Consider the following 12831-nt stretch of genomic DNA (forward strand, 5'->3'; position numbering starts at 1 on the left):
TTCTTTCTTTCTTTCTTTCTTTCTTTCTTTCTTTTCTTTCTTTTCTTTCTTTCTTGTTTTTGTTGAGAGTTTTTTTTGCTACAGGGTGTGTGTGCTTGCCAGAAAGACAGAGAGAGACAGAGAGACAGAAAGTGAGAAATCACCCCCAGGGGGGATGGCCATGCCATAATCCCTTCTCCTCCATTCTCCTCTTGGGATCTTGGGCACGCATGCACATGCGCCCGGCGTGAATTTAAGCCACTGGGTTCGGGACTCGAACTGTGGTTGACTACATGGGAGTCCAGCGACATAGCCATTATGCTAACTGCAGGTCCCATCTGGAGTGTTTTTCAAGCTGCTGGGTCTAGGACTTGAACTGCAAGATTGGCCATATGGAAGCCAGCTTCTTTAACCATCAGGCCACAAGCTGGCCTCCCTAGAGATTTTTTTTTAAGCTTATTCTATCATGAGAGAGAGAAACAGGTAAGTTTTAAGTTTCTCCTTTTTCCTTTATTATTTTCCTCTTCTCTTTCTGAGACAGAAGCACCTAAACAGGGCCTCACGCCAAGATCCTCCCTCCAGCTTCCCCACCAGCCAGGATCACATGCACATGCGCCCAGTGTGTCTAAGTCAATCCAGGAACCCAGCCCTGACCTCCCACTTGGCTTTCGGCATTGCAGAGCATTGAGCACTGGGCCAGAGACAGCTGTTTTTGACAGGGTCTTGCTGTGTCAAGATCCCCCTGTCCCAGCTTCTCAATTAGCTGGGGTTCAGGCATGCACAACCTGAATGTTCAGGCTGGTCCATAAATGAACTCGGAACTGCCATGCAGCTTCCAGCCTCCCAAGCAGTGGCACTGCCGTGGCACCACTGAGCCTGGACTGGTCCTTCTCTGGTGAGGAACCTTACTACTTACTAGAGGTGCGACTGGGTATATCCCTCGTCCCCTGAACTCCACGGTTTAACACATGAGCATCAAGTGATACCGACTGAGCCCACCCACCCTGGTTCCCCAGGAGGTACCAGCAGGTCCCTTGGGAAACTCAGGGAACTCTTGCTGTTTTGCAGAATCGACTGTTGGGGGTATGCACAGCACCCCAGGGTCCCCTACCCCACCCAATGCAATGGAGCCTCACACCAGCCAGCACAGAAAACATTGCTTTATTAACTGCGATTGCCAACACACGAGGAGTGCAAAGGGCTCTTTAAGACACAGGCCCTGAGGGGACCGGGGTCTGGAAGCCCCATGAGTGAGCAGGACAGGATGGGGCCAGGAGCTATGCAGCAGCGGCAACACAGAGTCATGCAGGGCACAGCGGGCACTGGCCACACCGAGGCGACCATACATTCTATTGCTCGTTAAGGGTTGCGAACATGGACAATGTACAAAAAGGAGAAATAGGTCTTTGCGTTAATGAAAAATACATTTTTTCTCTACAAAGGAATCTCTTCTAATACAAGAAAATAAATATTGCAACATAAGCCAAAAATAATTTAAAATTGCTCTTTTCAATATATTTTCAATATTTCTCTTGTATATTAACAAATGGCACATCACTTTCTTTGAAACAAAGACAGAAGGTGTCTCCTCCTGTGACATTCATATCACCCTCCCACCGCCCCCCACACCAATATGGAGCACAGTGTTTGTGCATCTGAGGAGAAGGTGGCAGGAAGTGCCTTAAAGAACAACCGAAGTCCCAGACTCCAGCCCTGGCTCTTTGGCCAATGTGGCCAGCCGGGTCAGGGGCATGGGAGAGTGGCCTCCCCAAGGGCCTTGCGACAGGGATCCAGATCGCTCTGCAGAGCATTGGGCGTGGGCAGAGGTTGGTCACATCTGGCAGTGAGCAAAGAAATGCCAAGTCCAGTTGCTGCGGGTGCGTGTTAGAATGGGGCTGCTTGATTCCTAGGAACTGCCCCAGCAACTCCCAGTGTTGTCCACACACCACTCACAGACGTGCATGCGTGAGGACACGCGAGACGTGCCCTGGCAGGTGCACACACCACCAGCCCTCCCCACAGCCCAACACTGTGTCTGGAAACCTGGGTGGCTTCTCCGAGGAAGAGGAGGCCCTTACTTTGCAAATGCTCACACACTGTCAGCAAGTCAGAGCTCCTTTAACCAGATACATGAGCATTCGTTCTTTTCCTTATTTGTCTCAAAATACATTTATGATACATAAAAATACTTTCCTTGCACATTATCCTGTCATGTGATGGGAGGGAATGGGGTGGTGAGCGGCCAGGATGGGCGAGAATGGGGGACAACAGCCAGGACATTACAGAGCAGCTTCTTCCTCCCTGAGGGGAGCAGTGAGTGGGTGGGAGTGGTCCAGAGAGCGATCTGCCTCCACCCCGCAGCCTGGAAAAAGGCCCTGACTCCTCTCCGGGTAGCACAGCCCTCTACACCATGGACATAGGCCGCAAAGCATGAAGGGGCTGTGGCTGATGGGGAAAAGGCCACGCTGGGCAGGTGGGGACTGCCATCATTGTCCTCCTCCTTGTGGCCAGTGGACAGCCTGGAGGTGGAGGCAGCTGCTTGGTGAAGACTGCTTTAGGGCTAGGGAGTGAAGGGGACCCTAGCCAGCCCAGCAGACATTTGTGCTCTGCAGGACTTAGGCCCCCAGGACAGTCCAGTCCAAAGCAACAGCCAATGGAGAAGAGGGGCCAGGTCTGGAGGCCAACCTGAGCACAGGCTCCTGAAGAACGCTGGCCACCCCACCCTCCTGCCCAGCCCAGGCCCCAGCTACAGAGCTGAGCCCGCCCGGGGCAAGCCTCACGGCTCTCTCCTGCTAATTCTCTGCCAGCCCCAGCCCCGGCCCCAGCCCCAGGATGGCTCAAAGGGGTAAGAGGGTCAGTGCTGAGACTGCTGGACCCTGAACTTGGCTGCCCCCCGACCCCCTGCAGGGTTTGGTTGTTCTTTAAGCTCACCCTTTTGCTTCCTGCAGGGTCAGACCGGGCAATCCAGCACAGACAAGGTGGAGACCCGAGGTGACCTGAGGCGGGGGAAGGAAGAAGGTCTGTTCAAAGGCAGTAAACAGAGACGGGTTGGGACCGCACAGGTCACTACTACCGCGGCAGGCAGGCAGACTAAACTCTACGTGGTAGCTCATGCCATCCCAACGCCCAGAAGCCGTGAAGCCTACCCGCTCTGAGTCCACTCGGACTAGACAAATTTGTCCAATTCTCTGAACTTAGTCATTATCTTGGTTTCCTGTTTTGCTCAAATTCACATGAAATCGAGTGTCGATGACAATGCCACTGTCGTACCTTGATAGTTTTGGAGTTGGGGGAGGGTGCCAGCCGAGTTGGATGGTCCCCATCCCACTTATTTGCTCTGTGTATTTGCGTGAGGGGAACCAGATGGTAGAGAGATTTTTCCATGCTGGTTTCACTGCATTTTCCCCTCTGCAAGTCTCGGAGTTTAGGAAAGCTCACAGTGGGCCCAGCCCAGGTTCTGAAATCCAATACCCAGGTACAGTTCAGCAGCAGAAAAGCATTCTCTTCCAAGAGCCTGGGCTTGTTTCCTTGGGTGCGGGCGATGTTTCTAGACTTTGTTGCTAAAGAACTCCATTTAAAAAAAAGTCCAAGCGACAAGTTGTCAGGTCCAGGCTGTGCTGTATTATGGTCAAAATATTCTTTGGCATCCATAGAATGATTCGACTGATTCACTGGACTTTTGCAAGGTTCTTGTTGGAGAAGTTCTGGCTTTACCAGTGGCGGAAGTGACCCAGGAGTAATTCCATAAAAGAAAAAAAAATGTTTTCACTGAATTCCATTTTTGTTCCCTGAGCTATCACCCTGGGGCCACTCTACTGAAACTCTTCAGAGCAACTACCTGGGACCTGGAGGGTAGGGCAGGACTGAGGTGGTGGCGGGGAAAGGGCAGGGCTGGGAAGGGGCCTTAAGGCTCTGAGGGACAGGGGAACAGGAACATTCAGCAAGACGCAACACTGGCCCGCCCCGGGCCCCGGGATCCCACTGCTTGTTGGAAGGAGGCGTTTCCAAAAGGAAACCGAGGAAGAAGCTTACTCTTAGCAGGACTAGGAAACTTGGAAAGGCAAACGGTCTGGTCTGGTCCGCCCGGTCAAGGCGTGACCAGATTTCAGCCGAGACTGGCCCCGAAGGAAGGAAGTTGGAGCCCCAGAGATTCTCTGTAGTGGGTGGTCTGAGCCCCACGCCCCCGTCTGGGCACTGGCCCCCCTCGCAGCCCTCCACCTGCGCCGGTGGCTGGCTGTCTGGGAGTCCCCTGAGTAAATGGCACAGCTCAAGAAGGATTCTGGGAACTCCTTCCCAGAGATGCTGGGCTGGGCGCTGGCAGGGGTAGAGCGGCAAGGGAGGGTGGGTGGCGGGTGGGCGGGCAGGCCTCAGAAGATGTGGGCTGGCCAGGAACAGCTTTTGGGTCCCCTGGAACCAGTGGGCCCTCTGCCCCACCTCAGTGCTTTCCGATATAAACTCATTGTGCTTGTGACAGTGAGCAGACAGACTCTGGCTGCCTATCGCTTATACACATCCTTGGGGATCAGTGGAGTGCAGCAGGACCCCCCAAATGGATATACCCCCATGGGATGGGGGCAAGGCGGCGTAGGCCCTGGGCTGGCCCATGCGCCATGAAATAATGCCCGAACGACAGTCTGTATCACCCAGTGGCAGCGGCGCGAGTCCTGAGCTCGACTTCACCTTGCCTACATCTAGCCAGGAGCCCAGCGAGATCGTGGGCCGGGGCAGGGGTGGTGCACGGGACTGGCATGGTCCCGGTGGCCAGCGCCGTGGAAGGAATCCTAATGTCCTAGGCCAGCACAGAGGAAAGACAACAGTGTGGAATTCAAAAACGCTCTCGATATTAAAAATAAAACCACAACAGAGTGGCAGGGGCGAGGGTCTGGGACACTCAGCAAAATTGGAAATGGCAGTTGTGACTGGGCTGAGGCCTCGTGGGGGGAAGGGGGAACCAGGGCAGGGCCCAGGGCAGGGGCGGGGCTGAGTTAGGAGGCCAGTACCCCCATGCGAACCACCTCCTCAGTCCCTGCTTCCCGGGGGCCCCTCTGTACCCCGCTGTCCTCCGCCTCTACATCTGAATCGCTCATCTCCCCATCAGAGAAGTAGCCGTCAGTCTCTGTGTCAAAATGCAGGCTGACCTTGGGCCTCTCGGCCACAGCAGAAGGCGGTACTGTCCCGGCATCAGGCCTGGAGCCCGGCGACCTCCGGGTTACTTTGCTCTCACGGGGTGGCCGGAGCCGGCCCAAGGGCTTGGGGCTCGCTGCAGGGCCAGGCACTTGGACATTCGAGTCGGCAGCCATTGGGGCTGCTTCGTTTGGGGTCTCAGGGGCTAGCGGTGGGGGGCTGTCAGGGGCCGCTGGGATGGGACAGTCCCCAGCTGTAGGGCTGGACGGTAAATGAGGAGATGTCCGCCGTGGGGGCTTCCTGGTGGGGGGCCCTTGTCCCCCTTTGCCGCTGCCTGCATCCTGGCCCCAGGGCTTCTTGGGGGGTCTGTCTGGAGTTGTCCGTGAGGCCGGCCCATCTTGTAGTGGAGGCGGTTTCTTCTTGGCAGGCAGGCGGGTGCGGCCACGGGCCTTCCTGGCGGGGTCACCGGGCCGCAGCGAGGGGTCCCTCATGAAGCTGAGCAGCGTCTCCTCGTCCTGCAGCAGCTCCTCCGACAGCAGCCCTGGAGCAGGGTCCTCGTGGTGCCCATTGTTCAGTGACCACTCGCTCATGGCCATGTTCTCGGCCGTGATCTGCACGGACTGTGCCAGCCAGCTGTTGAAGAAGGTGCCATCGATGGGGAAGGGGGTGGACAGGCCTGGCGAGAGGAGAGAGGAGGCAGGTGAGTTGTCAGCAGGTGTCCCCCCTTGTTCTGGCAGCCCCTCTGACTCCCCCAGCACGCAAGAGGGCACCCCCCGCTCTGTGCTAGACCCTGGGAAGCTGTCTTGTTTTGTCCATCCTTCCTGCTATCCTCACCAGAGTAGGGACCGCACTATCTACCCTTCTTCCAGAAAGATGTCTGCCCCCAGGACGGGCTGCTTTTTCTTCCTTTCTTTTTTTTAAAAAAAAAAAAAAAATGAGAGAGATTTTTGCTATAGGGGAGCATGTGCACTCACCAGAGACAGAAAGCAAGATCACCCCCACCCCCGGGGGGCGGATGGCAATGCTGCAATCATTATTCCTCCATTCTCCTCTCGAGATTTTAGGTACATACGTGCATGCACCTGGTGTGAGTTTCAAGCCACCAGGTCCAGGACTAGAAATGCGGCCGACTACATGGGAGTCCAGTGACATAACCATTACGCCATCTGCTGGTCCCCAGGATGGGCTTCTTAATTTGTGGAGTGGAATACCCTATAAATATGTGGGCTCCTCATTTAAATCTCATTAAGCTATAAAAAAATAAATAAAAATAAAAGGGGACCAGTAAGTGGTGTGGTGGTTGAGGCACTGGACACTCCCATATGGCTGACCAAGGTTTGAGTCCCGGACCTGGTGGCTTGCTTTTCGACTTTCCTTCTCTCTCTCTCTCTCTCTGGTCAAATGAAAATAAATAAATGAATAAATAAAATAAAATAAAATAATTCTTTAAAAAAAATCTCATTAAGAACTTCAAGGCAGCAACATCAGAGCACTGTGCTGAGCACAGGGGCCCATCCAGGAAGCTGGTCCTGCCCCCACCCTCCATTCTGCTGGGATAAGAAAGAAGAAATAGGGACCAGCAGATGGCGTAATGGCTACATCGCTGGACTCCCATGTAGTCGACTACGGCTTGAGTCCCAGATCCGGTGGCTTAAACTCACGCCGGGTGTGTGTGCGTGTGTGCTCAAGATCCCAAAAGGAGAAGGGATTGCGATGTGGCCATCCCCCAGGGGGGTGATTTCTCGCTTTCTGTCTTTCTGTCTCTGTCTTTCTGGGGAGCACACGCGCCCTGTAGCAAAAATCTCGCCAAAAAAAAAGAAAAAGAAAGAAAAAGGAGAAATACAGAAAAACGCCCTTAGACCACCAGGGGGCGCTGTGTTTCCACACTGCCTCCTAGCACTTCAACGCAAAGATGTGGACAGGGAGTCAGCATGGTCTCTCTGGGGACAGAGTCCCTCTGCCAGGGCCAGCTTGAGCTTTGGGCCCTCCCTGCCTTACTGAAGTATTGGGAGAAGATGGGTCCCACAGACAACCAAGTTGTCTCTTCTTGAGACCGAGGGACATAAAACATGACCTGGGGCTTTTGTGCTAGAGGTGAGGTCTCAAACTGGACTCCAGTCCTGGCCTCCCTACCCCGCAAGAATACTTGGGGAAGCAGGTGACACGCTGGGAGTTGGAGCCCAAGCCTGAAGCTGGGTCTCTGAGCTTCCTGCCCAGTGGGGCAGAAAGGAGGCCTGAGACACTAAAGAGGGGGTGCTGCTGCCCCTCTGGGTCTCGCTGGGTGGCTCCGAGAAGGGACTATTTGGGCAGATTCTGGTGGATCCTCCTCTCCCAGCATGGGACTGGCCTTGGGGCCTCTGGGTAAACCTAGTGCCCAGAACCCTGGCAAGGATAACGAGTGGGCAGTTCAGAGCTGGCCGGCCTGGCCTACACCAGGTCTACAGAAGGGAATTCCTTGGGAGGGCGGAGGCTGAGACCAGTCTCCTGAGCAAGGGCCTGGTCACACCTCTTGGGCCTCAGGTTCCCGCAGTCCAGCATGGGTTGAGCAGTGACCCCGCTCTGTCTGCTGGGCTGCCATGGCCCCTCACTCACCCAGCTGCCCCAGGACTGAGTCGGGCCCCGCCTTCACTTTCTCTTTCTTCTCGGGGCTGCCCTTGGGACCCTCACGGCCTTTCCTCTTCGAGTCGCTCTTCTTGCCCTTTGCTCTCCTCCCAGACCGCTCTGTGCCAGGGAAAGCGAGAGGAGGAGGGAGACGGTTACCCCGAGTGGCCATGGTCAGGACCGAGAATGCCGCGTGGCAGCCCAGGAGTCCTGAGTCAGCCAGACAGAGCTCACCCTCTGCAGCACCAGGTCAGAGTTGGGTGTCAGAGGACAGCTGGCGCACCTCAAAGGACCGACAGGCCTTGAGAGAGTCTGGTGGGTGGGAGGGATGTCTGGAGGTGAGTTTGGACAGGGAGGGGCCTTGAATGCCAGGCCGAGGAGCTGGACACGAGGGTGAAAAAGCACACTGTCTGAGGGGTCAAGCGACTTAGGCTCCAGCCCTGTCAGCACGGTCAGCTCCTACAAGCAAGTCTCCTGCCTCAGTCTCTCAGTCAGCTTAGGAGGTCAGGCAATAGATGGGAGATTTGGGGTGCACAGTTGGCCCGCATATCCTTTCAGTCCAGGACCACACAAGTTGGAGAGCAGGGTGTGGCCCCGGCGGAGGGAGCCTTCCTAGCTCTGCTGTTACTTCTGTGTAACCCCAGGCCGGGCTTCAGGGACCGATGCCCGACACTAGAGGGGAGCTCTGAGATCCCCGCTGTCCTCAGGATAGCCTGAGCTCTTTCTCCAAGCCGCCAGACCTGGCCCGTCTGACCTGGTTACCCCTCAGCCTTACTTTAGGGGCCCTCCTCCTGCCACATTGCAGCCAAGTCAGATTTTCCAGTTTCTCTACGAAGACACACTCTGGCCTCTAATCTTTAAATAAGCCATTCCCATGTCCTGTGCATCACCAGTTCCACCCGCATCTCACCTCCACAGGGAGGCCTCCAGCCCTGGGCCACACAGGCCCGGGTGATATGCTTATAGTCCCTGTTGCATTCTCAGGGCCAGCGGCAGGACAGCGAGGGGATCTGCTTCAGGCGGGGCCACACCCGTCTTCTCTCCAGATGCCTGCTCCGCACACAGCTGCCTGCTGCTGCCACTCGGGGCCGGGTGCTGCCAACACGCCCGGCTCACTGTGAGCACGTGGACCCTCTGGGTTCTGGGTGGTGTTTCTGGAATCCTGGGCCTGAGGGCACTGCTCTTCCTTGCCACTCTGCTTCCTGGGCTGTGGCCGCCTTCTAAGGAATCCTCCTGCAGCTGGGTGTGTGACTGCTGCGAGGCGCTGGGCAGCCTGAGATGTTGCTCCAGCATCACCACTTCGGGGAAGCCATCCCTGATAGCTCCCTGAAGCCATCCCTGGTCCCTGCGCAGGCACTGGCTGTGGCCCCTGGGCCACCACTTCCCTGTCTCTGTCCAGGCTGTGAGAATGAAGACCAGCACCGTGTCTGTGGGAGCACGCTGTATGGCCCAGACCTGCCCTGACCCAGCACGGGCACTTGGCGCAGCCAGGATCTTGGGCCACCGTGCGATGTGATCACGAAGCACACTGAGGCAGCTCAGCTCTCAGGCAGGGATCGGTACCAAGTCCTCAATCATTTGCTCCAATGGTAGCCCAGACGTGGCCCTGCCTTGCCACTCCAGGACCAGCCTGACCCGAGGCTGAACGAGCTTTGGCAGCCCCTGGCTTGTAACCTCTCCCATCCAGCTACTCCTGCTGCACGTGAATTCAACCTAGGAACAAGAGTTTTTGACCCTTAATGTGCAGATGCTCCAGGAAGGGCCCCATGTCTGGTAATATCCACAAGGAACAGAGGAGATCATGTCAGAGCTTCTGGGGCTTCTGATTTCCAGATCTGCTTAGTGCACGGGATGGCAAGAGAGTAAGACAAGACAGAGACAAAACCACTGCTCGCTCAGGGCCTGAATTCTGCCAGACAGGGTCAGAGAGAACACACAGGCCTGGCCCCCTTTCTTGGGCAGCCCCCAGCTACCCTCTTCAGAATCCACTCCGAGGCACACCGGCACTTGGGGAAGTCACTGGCTTCTGGGCCTTCCTGCCTCCACGCTGGCACAGAGCCACTGGGACTTCTGGTACGAGCCTATTCACATGCTTTCTGCTCCCACATTGCTGTGGCCCAGTGACGCAGAGAGCGCCCTGCGGGCAGGCCTGACCTGGGCCTGCTAACTGCACAGAGGGAAGGGACAAGGGCCAGTGGCCACCAGTCCCACGTGCATGCCCCCCCAGGTCCCGAAGGACACACCCTCCTTGGGACTCAGTCCCATGAGACCACACACAGGAGGAGCTGGCGGTAAGGAAGGCGCCTACCTCGACACAGATCCTGTTCAATAAGTTTCATCTGCAGGTGGAATATCTGCTCCTGGAGCTTGCAGATGGCGTGTTTCGTTCTCTCGCGCCTTGTCACCATGTAGCACAGATTTCTAACCTGAGGAGACACAAGAGAGATTTTCCACCTTACTCATGAGCAACTGCCCAGACCTCGCAGCTCTGGGGGCCTCGTCTCTGTGAAGGCAGTGCCCAGGGTGGGGGTACCACCGCTACCTACACTGCCAGGCCATCTGGAAGCCACCTCTGAGACCCTGGGTGCATCCTCAGCTCTGTGCTGCACGTCTCTGATCCAAGCACAGCCTTGGGCTATGGCCCCGGCTACGTCAGAGCAGGCAGGGAGAACCTCCAGCTAGCTCAGCCTGGCAACTCCGCCATCCTCCTCTGGGCCTCCGCTTCCTGGCCAAGCCAGCCTCATGGCCTCCCAAGGCCTTTCCAACACAGCTGCTCTCCTCTAGGTCCACGGTGCCCGTAGCTCATCAGGATCTTGCTAGGTCACAGTCCATCCCGCTGCCTCCTGTCCAAGGTCTGTCTTTCCCAGCAAAGAAACTCTTCCAATATAAGCACCGTGGCAACGTCCAACACTTGTCCTGAGCCACAGACGGCCCTGGGGTGAGAGGTCTAGAGAGTTCCAGAACAGCACTAAGCAGACAGGTGGCCCTTACCCACTTGTGCTGGCCTGTGGTTAACCTGCGCCCACCTGTTGCACTGGGACCTGAGCCAGGCTCCGGCTGCTCCAGCCAGGGCTCCCACAGCCTCACGGCACATTCACTCAGCCACAGTGACAGACCACCTCAGGGAAAAGGACAGAGGCCACTCTGACTCCAACGCCAGCTGGAGCGGGCTCTCGGGGCCTTGGAGGTGGCCCGAGGAGGGCCCATGTTGCTGCCTCGCCACTCCACCTGACCCCAGCTCCAAGAGTAGGTCACCCTCTGGGACCAAGACCAGGCCCACTGGCCCGAGATGGCTCCTTGGTCTGGCATCTTCTTCGGCTCAGGATGGAGCCTCTGGCAGCAGGGACAGCTGGCCAGAGCTGTGAGCTTGAATCCTGGGTCCCTCTGCCAGGGTCTTGCCAGCTGAGGCTCGTAATGCCGTCTCCAACTGGGTTCCGTCTTCAAGGCCGAGTTCAGTTTTCATGTCCTTAAGCTGCCTGGGGTGACCTCTGGGTCCACAACCCTGCCTGCTGGCACAACCGCCATTTCTCCTGCCCACAGGTAGGCACGAGCAGACCTCTCTGCCGAGCGTCCTCCCCGTTCCCTGAGCCTTGTCGTGACAGATATCCCTGAAGAAGGCTGGCTCCAATCTCAGGATGGGCCGTGTGGCCTCTCCATGGCACTCCAGGCTGGCATGCATCCCCAGCCCACACCGTCCCCACAAGCCCTCACTCCGGGCACTGCCAAGCATCCCCAGGACCAGCACCTCAAGGGGCATCCCTGGACTGCAAATGCTTGGCCCCAGCCTCTGAGCCCTCACTCTAGTCTGCTCGCACAGCCGACTTCCTCCCAAATCCCCGACCTCCTCCTCAGGATCACCCTTTCCCACATGCTCCGAGACACTGGCTGCGGCTCTGTGAACCTGTGCTGTGTGGGCCCTGGGCTCAGCAGTGAGCAGTGTCAACAGGGTCTCTTCTCACCCACCACGGCAGAGAGGTGGGGGTCAAGTCCTGGCAGGGCCACCCCGATCCAGACTTGGGGAGGGAGCAAGGCTTCCTGAACAAAGGGGCACAGCCTGGGAGCACGGAGTCCAGAGCGAGGCCAGGAGGGTACCCTGAGGCAGAGCCAGGCCTTGTGCCTGGAGTGTCACAGAAGCCGCAAGGACAGGCAAGTTAGCAAAGGCCAAGGATAGATGGAGGGGTTCTGGCAGAGGGCTACTGCTAAGACCCAGGAGTCTCCCTCTGTCTTTCCTGTGACTTCTTCCCATCAGCCACCTCCATGTCCCTGTCACAAGGACCAGAGGCCATTCTGACCCATCTGCTACCTCAGAGCAGCCTTCTCGAAACGTCCTCTAATTGTTGATCAGTATCCCCCAACGGGGGGACAATGTACAATGGGAACGTTAGAATGTGACCTCATTTGCAAAGAGAGTCTGTTTTGTTTGTTTTAGAGATTTTTGCTATATAGCACATGCACTCGCCAGAGAGACAGAGAAAGACAGAGAGACAGAAGAGTGAGAAATCGCCCCCCAGGGGGATGACCACGCAATTCCTTCTCCTCCATTCTCCTCTTGAGATTTTGGGCTTGCACGCACATGCGCCCAGCATGAGTTTTAAGCTATCAGGTCTGGGACTCGAACTGTGGTGGACTATGTGGAAATCCAGCGATGTAACATTACACCATCTGCTGGACCCTAGAAAGAGGGTCTTTGTAAAGGTCTTTAGATCCTTGATTAGGATGGGCCCCTGACCAGTATGAGCAGTGTCCTAATGGCCATGTAAGGACATAAGGACACAGACATAGGAAAAACCCCGGTGGCAGCAGAGGCAGGGGCTGGAGCGACGTGTCTACAAGCCAAAGAATGCCAAGGATTTCTGGCCACGAGAGGCAAAGAGAGGGGCATGAACAGATCCTCCCTCAACCTCTGAGGGCTCAACCCTGCTGACAACTTCATTTTGAACTGCTGGCATCCAGAAATGTGAGAACTAATTTCTGTTAACACCATCTAGTTAGTGGTTGTTTGTTAGGACGGCCCTAGAAAACCATTCGTAAAGATTCCTTTTTTTTTTTTTAAAGAAATATTTATTTTTTTCATTCCTTTTGTTATTATTTTTTTTAAAATTTGATCAGAGAGGGGCAGGGGGAAAG

The 12831-nt window shown here is 56.1% G+C and overlaps 1 protein-coding gene across 1 annotated transcript in view; it reads right to left on the bottom strand.

The window, feature by feature from the left end:
• Window positions 1–1123: 1123 nt before the first annotated feature.
• Window positions 1124–12831, bottom strand: part of JADE2 (jade family PHD finger 2) — a 57523-nt gene continuing 45815 nt past the window's right edge. Inside the window, 3 exon segments of the mRNA XM_006166854.2 lie at window positions 1124–5779; window positions 7696–7824; window positions 10013–10130. Of these exon segments, the coding sequence (XP_006166916.1) occupies window positions 4965–5779; window positions 7696–7824; window positions 10013–10130 (1062 nt within the window). The 3' untranslated portion in view covers window positions 1124–4964.

Source organism: Tupaia chinensis, unplaced genomic scaffold, assembly GCF_000334495.1.
Source record: "Tupaia chinensis unplaced genomic scaffold, TupChi_1.0 Scaffold144346_1, whole genome shotgun sequence".
Lineage (NCBI taxonomy): Eukaryota > Metazoa > Chordata > Mammalia > Scandentia > Tupaiidae > Tupaia > Tupaia belangeri.